The sequence below is a fragment of the Ochotona curzoniae genome, unplaced genomic scaffold (genome assembly GCF_017591425.1).
Source record: "Ochotona curzoniae isolate NIBS_2020 unplaced genomic scaffold, NIBS_Ocur_1.0 contig_520, whole genome shotgun sequence".
NCBI classification, from domain to species: Eukaryota; Metazoa; Chordata; class Mammalia; order Lagomorpha; family Ochotonidae; genus Ochotona; species Ochotona curzoniae.
The window spans coordinates 665,523-690,783 of NW_024466457.1; the positions used below are offsets into that span (position 1 = coordinate 665,523).

The following is a 25,261-nucleotide window of genomic DNA, read 5'->3' on the forward strand; positions in this document are numbered from 1 at the left end:
TAGTGACAAAGACAGGTTGGACGCCCTGGTTGGGTCTTCTGATTTAAGGTGACCTCATGTGTGATTTTGTGGACAAAATCAAGATTATTTCTTCCTTACTTTTATTTCCTCTCTTCTTCCTTCTCTTCTGTCCTTCCATATTTTTTCCTTCCTTCCACCTTTCTCTTGCCTTTTTTTTTAACAGAAAATTTTCCTTTAACCAGACTTCCCAGCCCTGCTCCTTACATCATCACCAAGTTTTTGTAACTTCAGTACAGGATTTAGCACTCGTGCCTGGTAAGTTTTGCCTTGTTGGTTTCAACCCAACTTTTACAATCTGTTGTGTCGGCTTCAGCCGGCCCTAGCGTCCAGCTCCCCACCAGCCAGCAGCTGTCTGCCGAGAAGAGTGACTTCCGCTGCCAATTCCTGGGACTCGGACAGTGTGGCCGTGGGCTGGAAGGGACTCAGGCCTGCACCCTGGCCTCAGGGGTTGGCTTACCCTTCCGTCTCATCATCACAGGCAAATGCCAAGTGCTCTGCTGGCTGAAGATAAGTTGTCTGGGGCCATCCAGTGGTGATGACGGAGCAAGGGAGGGAATTTGGCTGGCATTCAAAAATCATGGTCGAATCTTTTCTTACAATTAGCTTCCAACTAGGAACCTGTTCTGGAACTTGCTATGCATGATACCAAATTGTTCGGTACATTCACCAAGCCCTTTAGCTAAAATCCTAGTAGCTCTTTGGAGGGAGGCGCGCTGTGTTCACCAATGACATCCCCCAACTCTACACTTAGCATTTCTTTTTAAAGATTATCTTACTTATTTGAAAGATGATAGGGAGGGAGGGTGGGGAGAAATGAAAAGGAAGAGACAGAAAGAGATATCTTCCACCTGCTGGTTCTTTCCCCAGATGCCCACAACAGCCAAGGAGGCTGAGCCAGGCTCATGCTAGGAGCCAGGGACTCCATTCTAAGTCCCGCACGTGACAGACTCTGGGTTGTTGAGACCTGCTGCCCCCTTATTAGGCAGCAGGGGCCCTTACAGAACCATTCCAGCCAGTGGGCATCTGGGCCAGTAGCAGGAGTTGGGGAGGGAGCACAGGTGGCAGGCCCTGCCTTCCCGCAGGCACTGAGTGTGGATTGTCCAGTCATTCCTCGTCTTCATCGTCCAGGGGTGGCCGATTCCGCTTGAAGAAGCCAGCCTGAGGGTGAGAGCATCAGTGGGGAAGGACGGTGCTGCAGCATCCTCTGCCTGCACCTGCTCGGGACGCAGCACAGGGCATCTCCATGCAGCCCTGGTCCCATTTGGGCTCCCGGCTCAGGACACATGGTGGGCTCGACCATCATTTCTGGTTTTTCCTTTGTGTCTCTCTTTGACTCAAGCACAGGACAACATTGCTCTAATCCTTGTAAGCTCAGTCTGGGGCTGCCATCTCCTTCTTTTCAGGATTTGGCCCATGCTCTCCTCTCCGGGCAGGGGCAGAGAAACTGGCAGAAGGTTCTAGATCTGCCCCTGGCTTTCCTGTCTCAGAGAGAAGGACAGAGCCAAGGTAGGGGACAGTTGTGCTACCAGCAAATCTAGAAATCAGGACTCATATCCTGTGGCTTCTTGCAGGTTCATAGAGGGGAGGCAGTGTGCTTAAGGCCTTAGGAATCCAGGCGGGCCGCTTGGAGGGGCACACTGGGACAGGTGGAGCTCTCGCCCTTTAGGGTCTTTCTACTTCTCTGTGAGGTAGCACCTAGTCCAGCCTGTGCCCAGCAGGGACTCTGCCAACGCACATCACTCACCTTCCACATGGCCAGGACCAGGAGGGTGAACAGCAGGAGGCCGCCCAACACGCCCAGCAGTACCCACCAGACTGGGACAGCCCGCTCCTCCAGGATGCGCTGCAACTGAGTCTGCACCTGTTGGCAAATGTGGAGTCTCCTGCCTGCAGGCCACAGCTCAGCCCCTCAGCCCCAGAAGGTCCCAGTACACACACACACACACACACACACACACACACACACACACACACACACACTCACTGACCAGAGCTTCCCCACTGGGCAGACTCAGCGCAGGCACCGCGTAAGGGAGGGAGGAGACGTTGAACCAGGCATGCGACTGCAGCACGAACTGATCCAGCGGCCTCTGGAGAGGGCAGGAGCGAGGGTCACACACACTAGGCCCTCCATAGTGGGCCTGCGCCCCCTGGTCAGTCGCTCCCTCGCTCTAGTCCCGCCCAAAGCCCCGCCCCCAGAGGCCCTGCCTCTACCTCGCGGAGGCGGGGCAGCCCCAGCAAGGCCAGCACGGTGACCATGGCTCGCTGGCCGCGCTCCATCTCCTGCAGCTCACATTGGACCACGGTGCAGGGCCCGGAATCACAGCTCTGGGTGCAGATGGGGGCATTTGAGCGGTTCCCGCTTCTCCTGGTCCCGCACTCTCCACTTCTTCCCCCGCGAGCGCCCCCACCCTCGCTCCTCTCACCACTAGGACGGGATCCTGAGGCTGCAGGGGCTCGGGCAGCAGGGCGTGCCTGCGCTCCCGCTTGTGCTGGATCGGGAGCGGGGGAGAAGGGCTGGCAGTGGGCAGCTTCCAGCTCAGCTGCGGAGGTCAAAGAGCAGTCAGGGCTCCCAGAGGTGCCCCGACTGTGGGGGTGGGGACCGCCCTCCTCCCCTAGTGTCCTCTTACCATGAGAGGGTTGGGGGAGGGCTGTGAGGAGCACTGGAGGCCCCCCTGCGGCTCTATGCCCAGGATATAGAGCAGGTCCGAGGGCTGAGATTGGCCTGGCAGATGGATGCTTAGGTGGAGACCCCGCACAGTGCCCGGTCCGTTGTTGTGGAGCTGTCGGGGGGTGAGGGACAGGCAGCAAGTGGCTCAGCTGCAGCATGGGCCTTCTGGCCTCAGCCAGCACCCTGTGGGTCCTGCCTACCTCGTAGGTGTGCTCCACTTTGAAGTCCAACTTGTTGTGTTCCTGGTCACCTTCCTCTGCCACCACCAGGGAGGCTGGGAAGGAGTTCCTGCAAATGCCCAAGGTGCACCAGGTGGATGAGCGGGGAACTCGCATCCCAGAGACCCCTGACTTCTCCCCTTACCATCTTTGCCCTCTTACCCCCGCAGCTCCACTTGGGCCTCTGCCCGGACAGGCACATCCAGTGGCAGGACTTCACTGTTGGGATTCTGGCTGTTCTTGCTGGGAGAGTGAGGGGATAAAGGGGGAAGAGAAGTAGGTTGCATACACCAATTCCAGCCCCAATCCCTAGGCACCAGACCCAGCCCTTAGCCCCCAGCCCTAATCCCAACCCCTAGTCTCTAGCTTCCAGCCCTAATCCCCAGCCTCAGCCCCAGGCCCTGGCCCCTCCCCACTCCTTCCCAGAGAGGGCTAAATGCAGGCTGCAGTGACAATTGGGAAAGAACTCCCTGGAGTCAGAAGTGAGTGCCTAATGTGAGGAAGGCTCTTGGAGGACCTATCTGCAGGCATGGCTGAGGGTCCCTGCCTCTGGGCCCCATAGGGGAGCCATGGCTAGGGTGCTCCCAAGCCAGCCCAATACCTCCTGATCTGTAGCAGGAAGGACACGCTGTTCCCGACCTCTTCCAGCTGCCCCACGCTCACCAGCACCGTTATCCCTATCTGGGAGCCAGACAGGGTCAAAGTCAGCGTGCACAAACCCTCTGTGAGCAGCACTGCCTTGAAAGTGGTCCTTGGGCATCTCCTCCCAGATCACCATCCCCATTTTGCCCAGCCACCTGCTGGGAAAGGGAAAGATGCTTCCCCAGGGACACACAGCAGCCAGGGGTGTGTGGGCTAACCCTGGGCCATGTGACTCTAAAACCTGGCCCCTGGCAGTGTGGAGCCCAGCCCTGGCCTTACCCTTGCTGCTTTCTTCATGGGGTTGCCCAGCTCACATAGCACCACCTTGCTCTCATTCTCCTTCCGCTGGTTACAGATGAGCCTCTCCAAGCCCTGTGCGGAAGAAGCACCCAGGAAGACACTGTGGCAGCAGTGGGCCATGTGGGAAGGGAGTTGGGGAAGATTTGCGTGCCTGGGTGCGCAGGGCCATTTTGGGAGGTGGGATTCTGCTTTTATGTTGTTATTGCCCTTTGTCATTTTTTAAAAAATAAATTTTCATTTTGGGAAGTAACAACCAAGGGGTGGGGAGAAGCAAAGCATTATGCAAGGGTGTGACCCCCCCCTTTTGTTATAAATAAGAAAAATTAATATGCGAGGATGCTGCAAAAAAAATTGTGGACATTAGAATTAAAAAGAGAAGTCATTTATGCTCAAAAACATTTGAAATCTATTCATAGGTTTTTTTTCATATTGCACATTTTCCATGCACTTTTTTGCAGCACCCTCATATACTCATGTAAGTATTGGGGTATATTTTCATTATACTTTTATTATATTTAGAGGGAAAAACTGGACAGAGGTTCCAGTTATCACTGGGTTTGGGAAACATTTGAGGGATTTTGTCAGTGGAGTTGTTAAATTCAGTGCCATTAGCAGGGATTCTTCCAGGCAGGCAAGCAAGCAGTTCACCTTTGAGAGCAAAGCCTGCAATGGAGTGCGAGCTCAGAATTGGGGTTCCTGTGTAGTACCCCTGAGAGGGGCTCACCTCCAGGTTGCTTAGGGCCCGCATGTAGTGTGCTCCAGGAGGCAGGTGCATGGCCAGCTCAGCCTCGTAAGCCCCCTCACCCTCGTTGGTTGCGACCAGCTGCAGCTCCAGCACGTTATCAGCCCCAACCAGGAGTGGGGAGCCTGTCCTGCAGGGGAAGAGAAGAGAGGGCTGCGAGGGGCGGGGGGGGGGGTGCTGCTTCGGGGGTGGAGCAGCAGGTCTCTTGGGGTAGAGAGGGCTGGGCGGGGTGTGGGGTCCCCTTACACGTTAGCAGTGAGCTGCAGCTGAGGCACGCAGAGGTCATCTTCCCCACAGTCCAGGATGATGCGGGTCTGGGGGGGCACCAGAGAGTGTGGGGGTAGTAAGCAAGGGCCCCACGGGGGTTAGGAAAACAGCAGTGGGTTTGGGATTCTTTTTTTTTTTTTAGCCCCCTCGCGGGGGAACCCCCATGAGGGGAGCCTGGGGTTCTTGTCAGGGCCTAGGGAATAAGAAGATCTGAAGCTGGAGCTAGCATTGTGGCATAGGGAGTTAAGCTGTCACTGGGGATGCCAGCAGAGAACCCAGCTGCTTCACTCCTGCTAATGTGCCAGGGGAGCTGCAGTAGCAGACAGCCAGGATGGAGTTCCAGGCTCCTGACTTCAACCTGCCCAGTCCCGGGTTTTGTGGCTATTTGGGGAGTGAACCAGTGGGTAGAAGTTCCTTCCTCTCCCTATTTCTCCCTTTCTCTTTCCCTCTCTCTGTAATTCTGCCTTTCAAATTAAATCTTAAAAAAAAAAAAAAGAAAAAGAAAAAGAAAAACAAGAGCTGAAGCAGAAAAAGACTTTGGAGACAACATTAGGGTATCGGGGCTTATGTGAAGGTTTGAGATGCTGGTGGGTTCTGTTGGTGATACTAGGGTTTCTGAGTTTATATCAAAGTTTGGGGACGTTGAGATTTGGCAAGCTTATATACATATATATAAAATATATACATATATACCCCACCAACACTGAATTATCTGAGAGGCAAAAAGGGAGAAGCAGGCAGTGCCACTGGCTCACTCGCCATATGTCCCAAAGCCAAAGTTGGGAACTCAACCTGAGTCACCCATGTGGGTGGCAGCGAGACACCATCACTGCCTCCCAAAATCTGTCACCAAAGGCTGGAGTCAGGCACTGGCCTGGACCCATGTACCCTGATAGGGATGTGGGCATCCAGGTAGGCCAAATACCTGCCGCCCATTAGGATCTGGAGGAACAGCAGACGTTACAGGAGAGAGCAAGGTGTGGGAGGCATATTATGACTTGGACACTACCCCAAAGCAGAATTTCTGTCAGGGGTTCTGCCCTTGCCCCTGCCTGTCCCTACCCATGCCCACCTGTTCCTGAACATGTGTGTCTCCATGCAGGACAACGTCAGGAGCCACCCCAGCTCCCTTGGGCTGTAAGGACACGTTGAAGCTAAGCATGATGGGGCTCAGCTTGTCCCGGAAGTCAGTCTCATCCTAGGAGAGGCATGAGAGTCAGGCCATCCTGTCACCATGCATATTCCCTCTTCTGGGTAGGGATACAGGCAATTGACCTATAGCAGCCAGCCTGGTGCTCCAGGTTGTGTACCCCCACCCCAGCCCCACCCCAGCCCCACCCCAGCCCTGCTCCAGCCCTGTTCCAGCCCTGCTCCAGCCCTGTTCCAACCCTGCTCCAACCCTGCTCCAACCCGGGGCATACGCGAAGGAAGGCTGTAGTGTTGTAACACATGGGACTCTGCTTCCCGCTCAGGTCAATGCTGAAGATTGTGCTGGCCTGCTGGGAGTCCAGCAGAAGCACTCGGCGGCCCTGGCGGGGCTTCTGCCGGTCCAGCTGTAGCTCGGCGGACAGGGCTGGCAGAGTGAGCCAGAAGTGGGCTCAAGATCTTCAGGGGAGAGGCAGGGGGTCCAGGTCATCCCTGCATCCTCCAACCCCCAAGTGCTCTTGGTCACTCACATAGCCTCTGGGGAATGTTGTGCCCAGTGACTCCCACACACATCTGGATCTTGAAGCTGTGAGGACATGAGTGGGTTCAGGGACCAGGGCGTGGAGCCCAGGGACTCCAGATCCCCAGGGCTTCCCACCCTGGCCTCCTCACCAGCTCACGGGGGTGTTGGTCTGGTGCAGGACACAATTCTTCACAGCAGGATTCAACGAATCTTGCACCTGCAGCCAGATGCTGGCCATGACCACGGGCCGGGCTCTAATGGGATGGAGGCAAGCATGTCTTTGTGGACCTTTAGGGTCAGCTTCCTTTTATATCCCTACCCCTGCCCCACCTGGCCCCAGCACTGACCTGTACACAACCACCTTGTTGACTCCGTAAGCTCCCACCAGCAGGTCTGAGCTCAGTGGAGGATGGATGGGAATTGGCAATTAGAAAGGGCATGGGAGGTTAGGGGTAGGTCATCATCTCATCTTCCCGGGGATTCCATGCATCCCTGCCCTGTGGGAAGTTTTCCCTGCCATCTCCCCCAGGCTTCCCAGCCATGTCTAGGGGTTGAAGTCCCCATGTCATGTTTGGGCCTCCTTTCCTGTCTGGGCACTTGGCAGCCAGGGCCTGCCTGCTCTGTCTGGAGCTAGTCCCGAGGCACCTGGGTATCCATTGTCATCGATGTCTGTGGCACCTCGCAGGGAGAAGCCAAAGCCAGAGCCCGCGGGGAAGGGGCTGTCCAGGACCTGGGATGGACGTGAGCTCAGCCCCTCGCTCTGGCCCAGGAATACCAGCACTTGGCCCCGACCACTTGGACCACCGTAGGGCGCAGCCACTGCCACATCTGGAAAGGGTGAGAGAGGGAGCGATTGTCTGATTCCCTCTCCTCCCACTGCATCATGAGAGGGATGGGTTTCTGAGTCCAGGGCATGGCTGCCCACCATCCTTGAGTTTACAGTCAGGTGGGAGAGAGATGTGTCAAGCCAGATTGTTTAAAAAAAAGAAAAGAAAACAAACAAAGAAAACAGCAAGAGACTTCACTATCTGTCGAGGAAAATTCATGGACAAGATTTCATTTCATCCTGAAAATTAGACATTATTGTCCCAATTTTAGTTAAGACACCATGAGGTCCAGCATATTAAGTAGCCAAGGTCTCTTCAAATCATGCAGACCCCAACTTGCCCTAGGGTCCTTCACATTCCCCTGTGCAAACTTAGACACATGCTACAGTTTGTGATTAATACTTTTTATGATCATCTTTGAAAATGAGAGTGTTTGATTCTGACAGAGCAAGTCTTCAATATGCACATTGCAACTGCCTTCCAATTTTGCTGATGGCACGTTTGCTACGCAGCTTTGTAAAAATGTCTATCTGTGCTGATAGTTCTGCCTTTGCCATGTCCTCAGCTTTCTTGCGCCACTTCTAGGGCTGGGTAAGCCCAGCTGGACCACAGCTTGGGCGAACTCTACCCAGCGAGTTCAGCCAGGGGCTCTGGGAATCCCCGAAGCACCAGCAGTGCCCCCTGGCGGCTGCTGGGGTCTGGTCACTTCTCCCAGTTGGCTGTCTCCATCTATCCAGCGCTCCATGATTCACATCTGTGAGCTCTCCTCTCTGACCTCTCAGGTACCAGCAGTCCCACCCTAGTGCTGAGAATCCACACCTGCTTCCCTCCTCCTGTACACAGTTGACACTGAAACAGGTGTCTCTCCTTTGACCTGAAACTGGGCTGAGCATGCCCCGCAATGGGCGTTCTGAGGACCTTCCCGTTCAGCCCTTTATGTCCCCACAAAATGCATTTTCTCCACATTTGAGTTGCTCCATTTTCTTGCAAACAAAACTATCTTTCCTTGGGCCCGGCGTCATGGCCTGGCGGCTAAAGTCCTTGCCTTGAACGCACTGGGATTCTATATGGGCACCGGTTCTAATTCTGGCAACCCACTTCCCATCCAGCTCCCTGCTTGTGGCCTGGGAAAGCAGTGGAGGACGGCCCGAGGCCTTGGGACCCTGCACCTGCATGCGAGACCTGGAGGAAGTTCCTGGCTCCTGGCTCCTGGCTCCGGATCGGCACAGCACTGGCCATTGCGCTGACTTGGGGAATGAATCATCGGACGGAGGATCTTCCTCACTGTCTCTTCTCCTCTCTGTATATCTGCCTTTGCAATAAAATCAATCAATCAATCAATAAAATGAATCCTTCCTTGACCCACATCTTTCCATAATGGTCCCTTCTTTTTTCCCCACCCAGAGCCAAACCAGATGGACATGTGTCTTCAATGACGGTTCCTTCTTGACCTCTGTGTACTGTGCCAGTGGCATGCTGCCTTCTGGGTGAGCACATTGCACAGCCCTGGATCAGTTCTTCTCACTGGCCCCTGCTGGAGTCCATGGCTACTTCTGCGGTTCCATCTCTTTGGGTCCAGCAGCCCTGGGAGCACTGGCACCCACTTCTCCCTGGCCGGGGTGCTCTCCTCCTTCCCAGCCAGCGGGGTTCTAGTGTTTCCCTGAGTACACTTCAGTCTGTTGCCTTGATCCATTCTTGCGGGTCTCCTAATGCCCGGGGTCTCTTCTCTTCCCTCTTTCTTCCCCAGGGTCCCGAGTCCCACGAAGACCTCGCCCGTGGAAATGAGGGAAGCCACACCCAGCTGCAGCCTCCCACCCTCTGTGCCCAAGGCCCTAAGGCTCAACAGGTCTGCAGTGGACCCAGGGCAGGGCCTGAATTCTCCGAGGGGCTTCCCCTCCTTCGAAGCCCTATGGCCTGAGCCCTACATCTGCCCTAAATGTCAGGGGACTCCCCTTCCTTCACACTCCTCTGCAGCTGCCAGTGTCCACAGCCACACCCTCTCCACTCAGCAGCCCTGCCGTCCGTCCAGTCCCGCCCTCTTGCTGTGGCTGCTCACCACTCCACCCTCTGCCGTCAGCCCATTGGCTTCTCCATTCCCTCACCATTGTAGCCATCCCGGTTGAGGTCGCCCAAGGGTGCGATGGCAGAGCCGAACCGCCCGTAGAGCTCAGTGCCGGTCAGCAGGAGGCTGTGGTCGCCCAGCAGGTGGGGACCCTTTGGCTGCAGGAACAGGTACACGCGCCCCACCTCGGCCAGCTTGCGGTCTGGGCGGCTCACCATGAACAGCGGGGCGCCCACCAGCAGATCGTGCCTCCTGGGGAGTTCGTCCATTCCTGGTGTTGGCTCGAGAGTTCAGGGCCCAGACTGGCCCGCTCTGCTTCTCTGCCCTCTGGTAATGGGGAACCCCCCCCCCGGTAGGGGTGGGGCATCTCCCTCCTTACCCGTCTCCGTTTACGTCAGTGACAGCTACCGAGTGCCCGAAATACGAAGCCATCTGCAAGAAGATGCCCGGCACCTGAGCTCGCACCTGCTTTGGATCCAGAACTCCGACTGCCCTTGCGGGGCCTCTAAGTATTCTGGGTTCTCACAGGCCGGCCCCCACCTGTTCTCCCAAAAGCCGGAATAGAGTCTGGCCGTAGGAATCCAAGATATCCACCTGCAGGGAGAGCGTGGTGAGGGCACGCTGCTTGGGCTCCCCTTAGAGTGGCGGGGCCGGGCTCTGGAAGTGGGGACAGGACTTTGGGGGGCCGGTGGGACGGTGAGGAGGGGGCGCTCACCGCTCCCCTGGTCCAGCTCCAAGTGGGGGCACTGACGACATACTCTAGGGGAAGAGATGGGCTTAGTCAATGGGGTCCCCGGAACCTCCTCCCTGCCCCCCATTCTGCGCTCACAGGCAAGGTTTCGGGATGCTTCTCCCCCAAACCCCTTTCTTGCCTGTGGTGTTGAGGTCGCCGTCGAACTCGCCTACGGCCACTGAGTACCCTAAGAATCAATTAACGACTCATGAAGCAGGAGGGAAAGAGGGGTCGCTGGCCAAGAGGGGGGTCCTCCAGGAGGCCGCCCGGCCCGGATGCCCAGGCGGGAGGCGCCCCCTTACCTCGGTAGCCGTCGAAGTACTTGGGGTGGCTGTAGTCGGAGGTGAAGCTCTGGGTGAGCACGTTCCACAAGAGTTTTCCGGGCCGGTAATTCGAAAGGATGTCGTCAATTGAAACCCGGATCAGGAACCCTAGGACGCGGGGGAGGTAGGAGACGTGTGGGGGTCCAGGCGCCAGGGGCCTCCCGGGGCCTCCAGATCAGGTAGGCAGATGGGCTTGCCCCGCACGTACCCAAGAAAAAATAGCCGCCCGGGGCTCCGAGCACCAGCTCCCCGGCCTGGAAGGGACACCGGGCGGGTCAGAGGCGGGGTGCGATCCCGTTTGGGAGTCCCCACTTCAGGTTTTGGCCCCCGCCCCAACTTGCCTGGGTGACCGCGGAGCTGAAGCCCGCTTCGCAGTAGCGTTTGTCATTTTCTAGGAGAGAGGGCGTGACCAGAGTCGGGAGGCGTGGCCGGGAGTCGGGGAGGCGTGGCCGGGGGGTCAGGGAGTGGCCGGGAGTCGGGAGGCGTGGCCGGGGTCGGGGTGTGGCCGGGAGTCGGGAGGCGTGGCCGGAGTCGGAGGGGCGGGGCCGCCTAATGGACTGGGCAAGGTAGGGCAGGGTGGGGACATGGCACCTACGGAAGTCATTGGCTTTGTAGGTGCTGCTCATGATCTTGTCCCGGCAGGGCGAGTACTCTGCGCGGCTCCCGCTTTGCAAGTGAGCCAAGAAGCATCCACCCACGGGCGTCTTCTCGGCTTCATTGGACTTTTCTAGCACGTTCCAGTGTTGCCAGGGGGCGCAGGCCTAGAACAGAGCCACGGGGGAGTGGGACAGGGATTGAGGCTTGGATTCCCTAGTCCCCAGCTTGTCCCTGTCCCCCAACCCCGGCTGCTGGCGTCCCCAGGGCAGGACGCCCACCACAATCATGTCTTTCCAGCTGACGACTGACGCCCCCAGGCCTTGCCGGGCCTTGAAGATCTGGAAGCTTTGGGAGCTTGTGTTGCTGGTCTCATCGCCTGGAGGGCACAAGAAGGGGTGGAGCATTGAGTCCCTGCTGTCCACCGCCCTTTTTGGCTTCCCCCGCCTCCATCCTTGCCTGGGACTCACGGAGATCGAAGGTCAGTGGGCTGCACTGGCTGCCCTCAGCCCTCCAGGGGCACAGGAACACGCCACCCGTCTCCTCCTGGCCACGGCCCAGGGTCCGCGGGGCGCCCACCACGATGGCCACGCTGCGCAGGAAAGGCCGGTGAGTGCGGCGCAGGAGCTGGCCTACCCTGCTCCCCGCCTCCCCAGGCCGCTCCTGGGGCCCCTGCCCACAGCTGTGTAGCAGAGGACCTGGACATTCTTCCTCAGTGGGACCTCGACTTCATCTTGTGGGCAGTGAAACCGACCTTCAGGGAGGGACATCACATGCCTAGAATAACCTAGTGAGTTGACAACCTGGGACTGATCCTTTGGTTTGATTTGAACAGGAAGGGCTTGGTATCCTTGAGAACAATTTCTCCTGAGGTCTGTCACCATCTCCACCTCTTACTGCCATTATGCACCAGGGCTGGCAGGCTCCCAGCTCTCCCGGAGGGCGTAATCTCCCCTCTCCGTTCTGCCATTTGTAAATGAGGGATGCCACTAACCAATGTCACCACCAGTCAGTGCACTAAATGCTTAAGGGACATCCAGCATGGTCCCACAATCACTCACACAGTTACACACACTCACGCATACTACAGACACTCACACACTCTTACATACACTCACATGCATACTACACATACTCACACTCACACTGACACTCATACTCATATATATATATATATATATATATATATATATATATATATATATGCCTTGTATTGCAGGGTGTCTACTAAGCAGCACCCATGAGACAGGTGACTTTCAGGAAGGGGAAGGAAGCAGAGATGGGCGAAGCAAGTAGCTGAGCTGAGATCCAGGGACAGTAAACCTGGAGCTAGAACGACTCTTCCAAATTGTCTGTTGCAGTTGAGACCAGCTGTGATGCCAGCATCCTACGTCAGAGTGCCATTCGAGCCCTTGAAAGGGCAGTGGAAGATGGCTCAAGTCCCTGGGCCTCTGCCCACTTGGGAGACTCGGGTGAAGTTCTGAGCTCTTGGCCAAGGCCCAACTCTGATTATTGTAGCCATTTGGGGAGCAAACAAGCAGGTAGAAGGCCTGCTCTAGCCCTCTCTCTCCTTGTTGGAATCTATTTCAAATAAATACAGTCTTTAAAGGGTTGAGCTGAGGCAAGAAGGCAGACCCATTTACTTCCCAAACATTTCTCACTGTTCACTGACTGTGGACTCCCTTGGAAAGGGAATTGCCTTGGGGTAAAGTGGTTCTCTTCAGCAGAGAAAATCCCCCAAGTGGCTGACAACTGAAGTCCCCATTCCTTTAAAATGATTGGCTCAGGGTGATACAGATATAAGGAGAAGGACCCGGGGGAGGAGGGATATGTCACTGAGGCAAAACACACGAAGCCACTGCCTATGATGCCAGCGTCTCATATGACTGTGGGTTTGAGTCCTACCTGCTCCACTTCTTTTCTTTTAGATTTACTTGAAAGGCAGAAAGAAAGAAGAAGATAGATAGATAGATAGATAGATAGATAGATAGATAGATAGATAGATAAAATATATCTGCCTCTGGTTTACTTCCCAAAAAGCTACAATGACCAGAGCTGGGCTGGTCTGAAGCCAGGAACTGAGAGCTGCCATGGGTCTCCCACATAGGTGCAGGGGCCCAAGCACGCTTCACTACTCTCCCAGGTGCATTAACGGGGAGCTGGTTGGAAGTGGAGCAGCTGCGAACCAACTTGGAGCCCCTATGGGATACTAGCACTGCAGGCAGCAGCTTAGCCCACTGCAAACCAATGGCCAGATTTGCCTCTCCCTCTCTTTCTGTAACTCATTCAAATAAATACATTTTCAAAAGGAGTCGTCATGATTCTAGTCTTGGCAGTGATTCCAAAGCCTGATCAATATCAACCACTAATGACCTACTGTTTCTTTTCGAATTGCTAACAATTTTGATGTGGATGGAAGGAAATGCAGTAAAAAGGCAACATAGGACAGATGCTTTCATACTTTGGCAAATCGGTTGGGACACCATTCTCATCCATTCCCTGTATTCCACCAGAATGAACCTTGGGGTGAAAAACAAGGCATGAAGTCTTGCCTTCTCTTTGTGTCTGCTGGGACTTCCATGCCCATCTCCTCTCTGGTGTTTCTGCCTGACACCTCCCCGGAGCATTCAGGATGGCAGCTCAACCCACAAGGACCTCAGAATTCATCTTGTTCTACTGCTCTCATCCACAGGGAACATGAGAAGTATTGACATGGGGGAGGAGGGTGGCCTTCTCTTTCCCAGTGTCCATTTTCCCCCCAGGACTCACCTTCCATGGCTGTCCTTGTAGAAGTCCAGAGCAAACCCAAAGTGGCTGCCATTAGGGCCTGCATAGAAGGTGAGTTGCATTGGGTCCAGGTTCAAGGCCCAGGCAGAAGGGCCGGCACCAGGTCCCAAGAGCAGCAGGGCCAACTGCAGAAAACACAGGGCAGGCGGTGGACACCAAGCTCTAGCCATCTTCCTTCGGCCACAGTCTCCTAGGCAGGAATGGGTCAGCTCCTTCTCCTTCCCCTCAGTTCCCACCACAGGAAATCTTTCCTTATCAATCCAGAGGCACCTGCTGAGCAGTAGGCAAAGGGCTACAGCCTGGATCCATGTGGTGTTTAGCTCTGCCAGGGAGGGGGCTGTGGCCACCCTGGAGGTGGAGGCTCATGGCTGAGACTCCTCCCTTTTCCTGGGCAGCGCTTTTTACTGAGTCCTGCTGGCTCTGCCTCTTCATTGTCTCTTCAATCTTCATAACTCCATCACCACCATGCTAATCTAGGCCATCACCTCTTTCTTCTTGTGCAGTTGTGAACTGTTAATTTCATTCTAGCCCATAAGTATACAGCTCCTTTCTCAACCCATGGAGTTGGCTGCACTGCTGTGGTGCTCTGTAACTTGGTCCGAGATGGGGGCAGGAATAAGGAAGCTGTTGCTGCTTGATAAGACCCCAGGCTGCCCAATCTTTCTAGATAAAGCATTTACCCTCTTCCTCCTTCCAGGACTTTCGGCAGCCTGTCATGCATTTTGACACAGTCACTCTTCCCTCTTCAACCTAAGGCCAAGTCTTAGGGTAGCCACAGCCGTGCACCTTGTGCTGGTTCAGGGGTGGGGAATATGTTTGGCAGAATGGGCAAGGAGTTGGGGATAAAGTGGAACCGTTCCAGGTTATTCTGGCTCATGGCTCTGAGAGGTTTTGCATGAGCCATTCAGTTGAAGGCAGGTCCTTATTCCTCGCATGATGGGCTTCTTATCCAACTAATCCAAACCTGATTCTGGTGGGGGTCCCTGCCTCTGACTCCTCGGGCTGATGTACACAGGCATAGTAGTGAGCATGCTGGTGAGTCACGGTCTGCCCACTGGACTGTGTGAAGGACTCCTTGAGAGCAAGGTTGCTTTGTGCAGCACCACAGCTTGGTGGGAAGCCCGGCTGCTGGAACTTGGAGTGGAAGCATGTGCCAAGGATGAAAATGCAAACACAGGTGACACAGTGGGAACAATTGCATTGAGAATACAATGAGGAACAAGAGTGCCAAGTCTTCTGCCACTGCAGGTCTTCCCTGAAGCACATTTCTCAGGAAGGCTGTTTCAGAGGTCCACTGGGGATCAAGGAATACAGCCACACTGCTTCCTTATCAGCCTCAACTAGTGTCTTTTTCTGCTTGATCAGCCTGTGCTGTACTGGAGTCCCCTAAGCTCTTTCCTTCTCATACATCACCACCTCAGTGCCCAGTTAAAAATCCTATCCCTTAAGCTTCTTCACTGATGGATTCAAAGTGCTAAGTTCCCGGCAAAGATGTAATACTTTTGCTTAAAGTGCTTAGCCTAGTCCTTAACCAAGTGGCTACTGTGCTACTGGTCCATTTGGTGTAGGTCATAAGATAGTACTTGCTATAAGACTCAGTTGGCGAGATACAAGATGACCATCAAGGATGCTTAGCAAACTTTGTCGACATGAACACAGATAAACACAGCAAAGGGATGGGATGGTGATGCACGCCTTACAAATAAGGTCTATGAAAATAATTTATATTAATTCACCTAAAAATCTTATGAAGGACATACTATTATGTCTATTCTATAATCACAAAAAATGTGGTGCAAGAGTTCCAGGAAATTACAAAACCATGATTCAAACATAAGTTACATGTGAACCCATGCTGAAGTTCTGTCTTGTCAGACAAAGAAGTGGTCTTAGGTATAGGGAATAACTTCAATGAAGACCAACAAAAACCCCACAGAGGTAAATTATATATAAGGAAGAAAAGCAGATAGCTCAGTGCAGAATGCTTAAAGAGAGACTAGGATGTAATGGTGGAAATGAAAGCTTGGGTCAAACCATTGGCTGTACGTGACTTTCATCTGGAAGGATCTGAAGGAGAATCAAAGATTTCTGAAGTCAGAGAATAAGGGAATCAAGGACCAACTGTGCTCCAATTGGGAAGACTGCACTGGCTGTGTGTGGACAGTGACTGCCATCCCTGAGTTCAAGTTGATGAGGTGCACCTGAGGATTTGAAGGCAAGAATAAGAGCAGGCAAAGATTACAGGGAAGCGTTAAAGATAATCAGAAACTTCATGTCCTGGCTTATTGGTAACCGACACTGGGGAACTCGGTGAAGGGAGGCTCAGAATTAGAGTTGGGGTGGGGGAGGAGTTTGACATCAGTTCTTGGACTTCAAGCTGCGGTGATCACACTTCGCAGAGTGTTGATGAGAGTTCCTAACACTCTCAGCCATCAGCTAGAATCCTGGATTCCTTCAGTGAATTCAGTTCTGTAAATGCTTCTACTATGTGCTAGGCATCGAGCTAGTGATACAGAGGTTACAAAATTGAAAGTAACTGAACACTTCCTTGCTCCATCCAGAGGTACACCCCTCAGCAAATATTTAGTTTGTATATTTTTCTTGAGTGTGTAATTCAAAGGTTTATGCTCTCTAAGATACGGCAATGGGTGAAAGAAAAAGGAAACAGAAGCCGGGGGTCTCTAGGAGGTCATGATTTCACTGGGAGGCAGCGAATGCAAAATGGATTGCATGGATCCTGGAAATTCAGTAATGTGAGACCAGGAACTAAAACCTGGTTAGAGATGCCAGCCAGGAAACAGCTGGCATCATTCAGACACAAGTTAGTAAGTCTCTAGCCAATAAGCATGAATGTGGCTGTCAAGCCCCAAGGTGGTCCTCAAGGGAGAGCGGATGAGGTTTTCAAGGCTCAAAACAAGGGAGCTGGGCCCGGTGCTGTGCCCTAGTGCCTAAAGTCCTTGCCTTGCACTTGCCGAGATCCCATATGGGCGCCAGTTCTAATCCCGGCAGCCCCACTTCCCATCCAGCTGCTTGTGGCCTGAGAAAGCAGTTGGGGACGCTCCAAGGACTTGGGACCCTGCATCCGCATGGGAGACCCAGAGGAGGATCTGGGCTCCTGGCTTTGGATCCGGGCAGTGCCGGCTGTTGCGGTTGCTTGAGGAGTGAATCTCTGTATATCTGAATTTACAATAAAAATAAATAAATCTTAAAAACAAACAAAAAAACCAAGGCAGCTGTACCCACCTGCACCTGGCATGCACCGTGCAAAGACACTCTGCCTGTTCTCTTCCCAACTCTCAGAAAATCATTTTTCATTTCCCTAGAACCCTTTCTTTCTGGTAAGACTTACTATTTTAAAAACAATGGTGGATCTGAGCACTCACTGCTGTGTTCAGGCTCAACAGCCTCCCTGTAGGTGAGGCATGAACATAGCTGCATCAGAGCAGGGAACACTGTTCTTCGACAGGAGGGGACAGACTTGCCACGGCACAGCAGGTTCCCATGCTAACTTGTCCCTGTATCTTTTGATTGAAATGGAAGGGTAGGATTAAAAAAATATATATATCTCCGGGCCCGGTGGCATGGCCTAGTGGCTAAAGTTCTCACCTTGAACGTGCCGGGAATCCCATATGGGCACCGGTTCTAATCCCAGCAGCTCCACTTCCCATCCAGCTCCCTGCTTGTGGCCTGGGAAGGCAGTAGAGGACAGCCCAATGCTTTGGGACCCTGCACCCGTGTGGGAGACCTGGAGGAGGTTCCTGGTTCCTGGCTCCGGATTGGCACAGCACCGGCAGCTGCGCTCACTTGGGGAGTGAATCATCGGACGAAAGATCTTTCTGTCTCTCCTCCTCTCTGTATATCTTACTTTGTAATAAAAATAAATAAATCTTAAAAAAAAACTCCAATTAGGGGATATATAAATATATATAGTTTATCTTACTGCAAAGGCCAATCTATAGAGAAAAGGAAAGATTTTCCGTCTGCTGGTTCATTCCCCAAATGGTTGCAACAGCTGGAGCTGAGCCGATTAGAAGCCAGGAGCCAGGAACAATTTCTGGGTCTCCTACATGGGTGCAGGGTCCCAAGGTTTTGGGCCATCCTCCACTGCTTTTCCAGATCACAAGCAGGGAACTGGATGGGAAGTAGAACAGCCGGGAAATGAACCGGCGCCCATTTGGGATCTTGGTGGATACAAGGAGAGGACTTAGCCACTAGGCTATTGTGCGAGGCCCCAGGATATATTTCTGATGAAGTATGGGTGCTCAGCCCCACAGTGACATTAAGAGACCTGGAAGATAGTAGTCCAAGCCTGGTCACATACAACTCCACTCGGAGGGTGGAAGGTGGTGGCTTTTGTAATTTCACTGCTCTTAAACAAATCCAAAATCCCAAAAAGTGAAGCCAGGATTTCCAAACTCATGTAGTGAGCACCCACATTCCATGTCTTCTACTATATATTAAGATGGGGGAACAAAACGAGGACATGGAAGAAAAATCTTGTGATAAAGACTCCAAGACATGTAAAAATGACAAAAACCTAGCTACTGTTACTTCTTGCCAACAGCTACAATCTTTTTCCTCTTCTTGGGCAGTCTGAACTTTCAAAGTTATAATTCCATAATGAGTCTTCAAATATGTTATTTGTGGAATGGGCATTCAGTATAGTGATTAAAGGTGCCTGTGTTCCACATCAAACTATAGGGTCAGTTCTTAAATCTGGCCCCGACCCTGGCTTCCTGCTAATGAGGACCCGGGGAGGCAACCACGGTACCTCCAGTAATTGGTTCCTGCCCCCCATGTGGGAAAATTGGATTGAGTCCCTAGCTCCTGACTTTTGCCCTGGCCCATCCTGGGGAGTAAAGCAGCAAATATGAACTCCCTGTCTCTACTTCCCCCAGCCCCTCCAAAAAAAAAAAAAAAAAAGTTACTTGTAACCCACAACTCCACAACCCTTCCCAAACTTGAGTGGATGGGTAACAATCATGACAGACTCTGCTAAGTTTCCACAAATCATTGGTTTATTAGAAAGTTCCTTTCCCTCATTTTACAGCATATATATATCTCTATCATAGGTGATAAAGTTAAATACAATCTATTATGCTTGTAAGTAAGGATAGGTTACTTTGTTTTTTTAAATCACTATTCTTCAAGTTAAAGAAAACTGCCTCCAGGAAGGAGAGGTGGCAGGAGTATGGCTCCATCTATAAGCTAAGGGGAAGCAGCATGAAAATGTTAATACTGTTTCATTTAAATATTTACATGGGATGAAAGAAAAATGAGTCCCTTCACTCCAAACAGATGATTTTATTTCCCCAGTGCTACTTATGTGAAAAATGCTGCTTCTGAAATCAGATGAGGAATACTCAACAGAGAGGTGGCTCAGTCAAGAGCCTTGTTCGCTCAGTGCTTGCTTCTCATAAATTCAAAACCTTTCTCTTTTGGGTATCTGAGAAGGCAGGCACGCAGACCTGTGGCGTAGCAAGTTTTGTTTGTCCTGTCAGTTGACCACCCCACCTAGCGTATGTAGCCCCAAGAGCAGCCAGGGAAATGCCAAAGAGGGAAGTATAGCAAATGATATGGGAACTTCCAGACAAGCAACTTGGTTAGCACTCCTTAGGGCTGAGCTTGGCTGAGAGGCAAGAACAGAGGCTTAGATGATAGTTTTTCTGGTCAGTGTTAGGGGAGAAAAGGGGAAGAAAAAAAAAAGGAGGAAGAAGCTTATGCTGCTCACACTGAGCTGGGCAGAGGGAATGGAACCATGAAGTGAAAGAATCTGAAGTCTACCGTGTGCTCGCCTCCCAACAAGAATGTTCCACTGTCCTCCGGGCTATTCCTACTGGTTTCTGGCCAACCCAAAAGGCACATTTTAAAAAGTCATCAGAAGGGCCAAGTCCTAGGAAGGCAAATGCACTGCTTGGGCAAGGCCGCCCTGTGCAGCCCCAGGAGTCCTCCTGGATAAACCCAGAACCTCACTGCTACCAGAGTCACGCCATCTGCTTTCCTCCCCTCTCCAGTGGAATCCACCTGTCTGTACTATGAAGCATGAGAGAGACCGTCTCACCCAAGCACCTTCTGACACCCTCAGCCGACTGTTAGTTCGAAATCTTAGAACTGAGGGCACCATTTACCGCAAACGATTCTTAATATTTTGCCCCAGCCAAAAAACCTTTTAATATTTTTATAGTTTGTAACTTCAAAAATACATGAGCTTGATAAAATATACATGCTTAGTCATTTTTGCATCTAGCAGAAAACAAATACTTTATTTTTGTTTTCACTTTATAACCTTTAAAGTTTCTTAATTCAACTAGGGCAAACATATTTACACAAAGCCACCAGAACAAGGATCACTTAAAGAGCTGAATGTAAAAAATATTATTGCAGTATACTACAAATATGGAACCTTTTTTTTGTATGAGCTACAAAAAGCAGCATTTACGTTTATAGAGTTCAGTGCAATTTTTACATTAAAAAAAATCCTATAAATTAAGAAGGAAACATCAACACAACAGAAGAAAATACACCCTTCAGACACGTGCGCCCCCCTGGAGGACGCAGGCGGGTGACTGTGTTCCGCATAGCTTCTATTCATGATAGGCTCTTTTTTCTGGGATATGCAGAAACCTCTTGTGGGCTGAGGGACAGGAGGACAGCAGGGCCCATCGCTCGGCTCTCTCCTGGGAGATGGGGAGTGGACTGCAGCCCAAGTTGCATCTGGATCCAGGACGGATGTCCTTTTCATCTCACCTGCGACAACGACGTTGCCCAAAGTGGTGCTGCTCTTTCTGCCAGGGGAGCAGCGTGGTCTTCCTTGTGGCTCTGAAAAAGTGAGACCAGATGGACCCACGCAAGTGCTTTGGTGACAACCACCAGACAAAAAAGGAGGGAAGATGTTTTTAAAAATTTATAGGAGGGAAGAGAAGAGAATAAAAAGTAGATGGAGGAGAGGACTATCTAAATTTGACAGTCTGGGGATGCTGTGGAGGGGTGAGGAGCACTCACTTGTGCTCCCTTGCTCAGAAACACAGGAGAACAAAGGACATATAGAAAGAAAGGGAAAAAAAAATCCCTGATAGTAAACCCAAAGCAAACCTCAAATCTAAACCCATCCCTGCAAGCCAAAAACTCGATTCTTTGGCTCTCAGACACTGCCTGTTCCAGCCTCTACTTGCTGGTATTAATGGCTCAACACCCCCAAAGGCTGATTTATCAATCACTTTCCCTAACCCTATCAAGGCTTCCACCCTCCAACTCACGTGCCATGGCTTGGGGGGTGTTGCAGGTCCTGCCCTGAGAAGATGGGGTGAAGCAATGGGTGAAGGTGGAGGGCAGTGGCAGCCGCTGCAGCAGGTCGTGGGGCAAGGAGAGTAGGGTAGAGGGCAGCATGTGGTACAGGATGGAAGGTGAAGGGCCCAGGATGGATGGCTGAGGCAGGAATGATGTGGATGGGATGGCTAGCCAGAAAGGTGGCAGGGTGACCAGGGATGATTGAGTGAGTAAGGTGGGACAAGGAAATGGGGGTCAGATGGGGCTGGGGAATATGATGCACTTGGGCAAGTGGCTGGGGGTGGGGGTGGGGGTGGATGCCAATGGCCGCAGCAGCTGCTGCAGCGTGGTGCTGTAGGATGGCGTGCTGCACAGTTGTGATGGACGTGGCGGAGGCGGTGGCTGGCTGCTGAATGTGGATAGGCTGTAGGGCCGGGGCGGCTGGGGCCAGGGCTGCTGAGGCTGGAAAGGCCTTTACTTGCTTGGCCAGAAGCTGTTGCTGGATGTGCTGCTGAGCAGCCTGCTGGAGCTTGCTGTACTTCTCCATCTCCTCAGGAGTGAAGGTGATGGGTTGACTCTCCAGGGGGGCCAGGGACGCGTCCTCAGCTCCATCTGTGGACTCAATACTAGGCTCCCCACTGGGAAGGGCATAACCAGGTAAGTGGTCAAGGTCTGGTGCCAGAGGCAGCAAGCTCGATTCCACAGGGCCTGGCTGACTACTGCTCTCCAGGGACTCAAGAGTGTCCCCATCGCTGGGGTCAGGGAGGTAGTTATGGGAAATGGTTGTGTTCCCAGTATAGCAGTCAGAGGGTGGGGGGGTACCGAGTAGAGCCACAGGGTGAGCAGCAGCAGCGTCTTGGGACTTTGGCTCTTCTAGGGGTTGGTCTGATAAGGGAGCAGCTATTTCCTCTGCTGGGAACTCATGCCCAAATGCGGCATCACTATTCCCTGGGGGCCCCTCTTCTGTCTCTGACTGTTCTTGTTCTTCCCCCCTTTCCAAGCCAGACTCTTCACATTTCTTATTGTTGGGCTTTCGGTTGGCTGGGAGCTTCCCTATCAGTGGAAGGACAGGCTTACTGCCAAGAGATGGGGGTAGTTTGGGTCCAAAATAACCTTGTGGGGGGTCCTTGAGTTTAAGCCCAGCTTTGTTAGAGGTGGCCAGCACCTCCTCACTCACACTGGGCTTCCTCTCTACCCTCCTTGACTGGATCTTCTCTAGGAGCAGTCTGGCAGTGACTGAGTTTTTGTCTTCAGGGCTACAGTCGCTTTCTGATCCCCTTCCTGGGTCAAGGATGCTGTTTGGAGAGGGGGGTCCTGTCCCTTTACTGTCGTCTCCTCTGCCATCATCTTTCTTCCCAGCACCTTCTCCTCGGCCTGAGCGGAAATAGTGGGGGGACTGGGAACGGTAGATCTTGGAGCGAATGAAGTCCCGCCGCCCAGAACGCCTCTCCTCGGGGCTCTCATGACCCCACGATCCCTTTCTGGAGCCAGATCTCTGGGAAGGGCTCCTGGTGCTCCGGCTACGATCCCGGCTGTAGCTCCGGCTCCGCTGCCAGCTATGAGCTGTAGTGCTGCGGCTTCTTCGCTTGCTCCGACTACGACTACAACTGCTGCTGCAGCTGCGGCCCCGGGACCTCGATCGCTCCCTGGTATGACTCCGAGAGCGGCTTCGGGACTGGCTGCAGCTGAGGCTGTAGTCATCATCGGAGGATGAATACTTGTGTCGTTTGGACCGATGCTTGGAGCAGGCATAGTCTGAATCCTCCGAGTCATGGGAACGCTTGGAGTGCCTTCGTGACCGATCGCTGTAGTCACTGTAGCTGTCATCCGAGTAACTGTGCTGCCTGCTATAGCAGCTCTGGTCAGAAGAGGCAGCCGAGCTACTGGAGTAAGAACGCCGAGAGGATCGGTGTGACGAGTGGTGCCGGCCAGATCGGGAGCGGCTCCGGGAATGCTCGCTGCCCGAATCCTCCTCTTCCTCGTCCTCCTCACTGTACTGGGATGGAGACTTCTGATGCAGCCGGTGTGATGAGGCACCATCACTCTCCTCATCTCCACTGCTTGGCCGGCTCCGATGGCTAGACCGGCTGTTCCGTTGGGTGCCAGCTCTTCGCTGGCAGGAGGCAGCTGGAGGCTCACCCTTGTGTTTCCTCCCGTGTTCTTGGGAACTGCTACCACCTCCACCTTCATCCTTCTTGCCAGTGCTTCCTTCTTCAGCCGGAAGGGATCGCCGCTGGGAGTCATCCAAAGCACGACGCCGCCTTCTGGGTGGGGCAGGGCTGCCGCTGCCAGGGGGTTCTGGCTTAGGGCCTCGCTCGGAATCTGCTGTGGCTGAAGACTTATTCTTCTTTCGTTTTCGCTTCTTGCGTTTCTTAGACTTTTCCCCAGACTCTGCCTTGGAGTTTTTCTCCTCTGTGTCAGTCTTGTGTTTCCGTTTGTGTTTGCTGGATTTTTTGTGCTTCTTTTTCTTTTTGTGTTGGTGCGACTTTCCAGACCGTTCTTTCTTGTTAGGAGGGCCTCTCCCTGTGTCTTCTGGCTCTGAGCCATGGCTGCCCCCGGGCTCCTGCTTGCTCAGGCTGCTACAGGCAGATCCTGTCACAGGTGTCTCCATTTTGCTTCCTGAGGAATGGACCACATTCTCCACCTCTTCCTTGCTTTTATTTGACTCACTAGGATCAAGGTCTTGGAGATGGTCTTTAGAGGAGCCTCCAACATCTTTTGGTTTTTCTGTCCCTTTAGCCTTGGTATCTTTGTTCCGTGAAAGCTTAAAGTCAAAGTACAAAGGATTACAGCTGTAGGAGATGGATGGCTCTGCCTTGGTGAAAATTAACAGTTCCGATGGCCACTGGAGGGCAGTGCTTTCATCTTTGCTTAAAACAGGGAAGAAAGGACCAGTGGGATGCTTGGGTCCCTCCTGACTTTCTTTCACTGCATGGGCAGTCTGAGAGGTTTCTTTGGAAGGGTTAGACTCACACAGTTGGTTTTCTGAAGTCTTTTCACCCTGGTTCTGCCCGCTCTGCTCACTCCCATCGCCTCCTGAAGCTACCTTTGTCTCTGCTTTGCCTCCAGACTCCAAGGGGACAGCCGTACCACTTTCCTTCTGTTGCTCAGAGACTTCGCTAACCACCTTTTCCACTCCTTGGCCTGCTGCAGCCTTGACGCAGCCTTTGGGTTTGGGAGAACTGCTTTTTTTGCTCTCCAGGGTGTTCTTCAGGTGTGAACTACCATCGCCTTCCATTTGCTCACTGGCTCTCATAAAGAGCAGGAAGGGAAAATTGGGCTTCACTTTGCAGTGTGCTGGGGGGATATAGTGGTAATACTCTGGCTCAGGAGCCCCTGCTCCCTCTTCTCGCTTCATCTTTTTCAACTTGGATAGTGTGGAGGCCAGGGAGCCTCCATCCTGAGGCTCTTCATCCTCTCTCTTGCCGTCAGGATTGCTGGCGCTCTCAGAGTCGCCCATCTTTTGCAGCCCTTGGTCAGATCCCTTTTCATCTGGTTTGGCTCCTTCTTCAGAGGCTCCCTCCTCTGCATGGTCTTTGAAAACAGATGCTATTGATTCTAGTTTGACGGGAGCTTTCTTGGCAAAAGAAAACGACACTCCTATTTTTTGTAATGGGGTCCCCAGATTGTTCTTAATACCAAAGCTGATGCCTTGTGAGGCTAACCCAGAAGCCTGCGCCAGTCCAGTGGTGTTACTGGTTTGTACAGCAGTAAAAGGGCCTCCTTTATCTGTGGAGGATTCGGATCCTGGGCCACAAGACGCAGTGGCACTTGTGCCACTGTTTGCAGCTGATTCATCTTTATCATCATCTCCTCCTTCTTCATCTACAGCCACTGTGGTGGGTCTGAACATGGGACCACTGCCAGGTGCACTACATAATGATTTAGAAAAATGAAAAAAAGTTTTTTAGGAGTACATTTCATGCATCTTACATTTATCTTTTAGCTTCTATCATTTGTGAAGATAGTCATGCTCTAGTCCTGTGCTAATGGACAGACCTTTCTCACTCTGACACCTGAGTTCCCAGAGCTAGCCAGCCATTGCTGTTTCCTCACAAGCTATCTCACAGTTCATTCTTATCCCATCATTACCACCTGGGGAGTCCACCGGAACTGCTTCCAATCTCAATTCTTTTATT

At 52.8% G+C, this 25,261-nt stretch overlaps 2 protein-coding genes across 4 annotated transcripts in view; both read right to left on the reverse strand.

Moving 5' to 3' along the window:
• Window positions 1–996: 996 nt before the first annotated feature.
• On the reverse strand, window positions 997–14,397 carry ITGA2B (integrin subunit alpha 2b). Its single transcript, XM_040989230.1, has 30 exons — window positions 13,839–14,397; window positions 11,540–11,661; window positions 11,351–11,448; window positions 11,071–11,236; window positions 10,817–10,866; window positions 10,684–10,729; window positions 10,455–10,583; window positions 10,292–10,339; window positions 10,135–10,178; window positions 9,960–10,013; window positions 9,799–9,851; window positions 9,460–9,671; window positions 7,176–7,358; window positions 6,878–6,923; window positions 6,680–6,784; window positions 6,538–6,593; window positions 6,283–6,434; window positions 5,934–6,059; window positions 4,841–4,908; window positions 4,577–4,724; window positions 3,832–3,924; window positions 3,512–3,591; window positions 3,073–3,153; window positions 2,893–2,980; window positions 2,652–2,804; window positions 2,448–2,564; window positions 2,236–2,349; window positions 2,010–2,111; window positions 1,766–1,882; window positions 997–1,179 (listed from the first exon to the last, which is right to left on the reverse strand). Exons 1-30 carry the CDS (start codon window positions 14,024–14,026, stop codon window positions 1,126–1,128), a joined length of 3,093 nt encoding a protein of 1,030 aa, XP_040845164.1. The 5' UTR covers window positions 14,027–14,397; the 3' UTR covers window positions 997–1,125.
• A 4,455-nt stretch (window positions 14,398–18,852) lies between these two features.
• Window positions 18,853–25,261, reverse strand: part of GPATCH8 (G-patch domain containing 8) — a 75,926-nt gene continuing 69,517 nt past the window's right edge. For all 3 annotated transcript variants that reach the window (XM_040989215.1, XM_040989216.1, XM_040989217.1), the window contains one exon: window positions 18,853–24,994. In XM_040989215.1, the coding sequence (XP_040845149.1) occupies window positions 21,109–24,994 (3,886 nt within the window). In that variant the 3' untranslated portion in view covers window positions 18,853–21,108. The remainder of the gene's footprint in view (window positions 24,995–25,261) is intronic.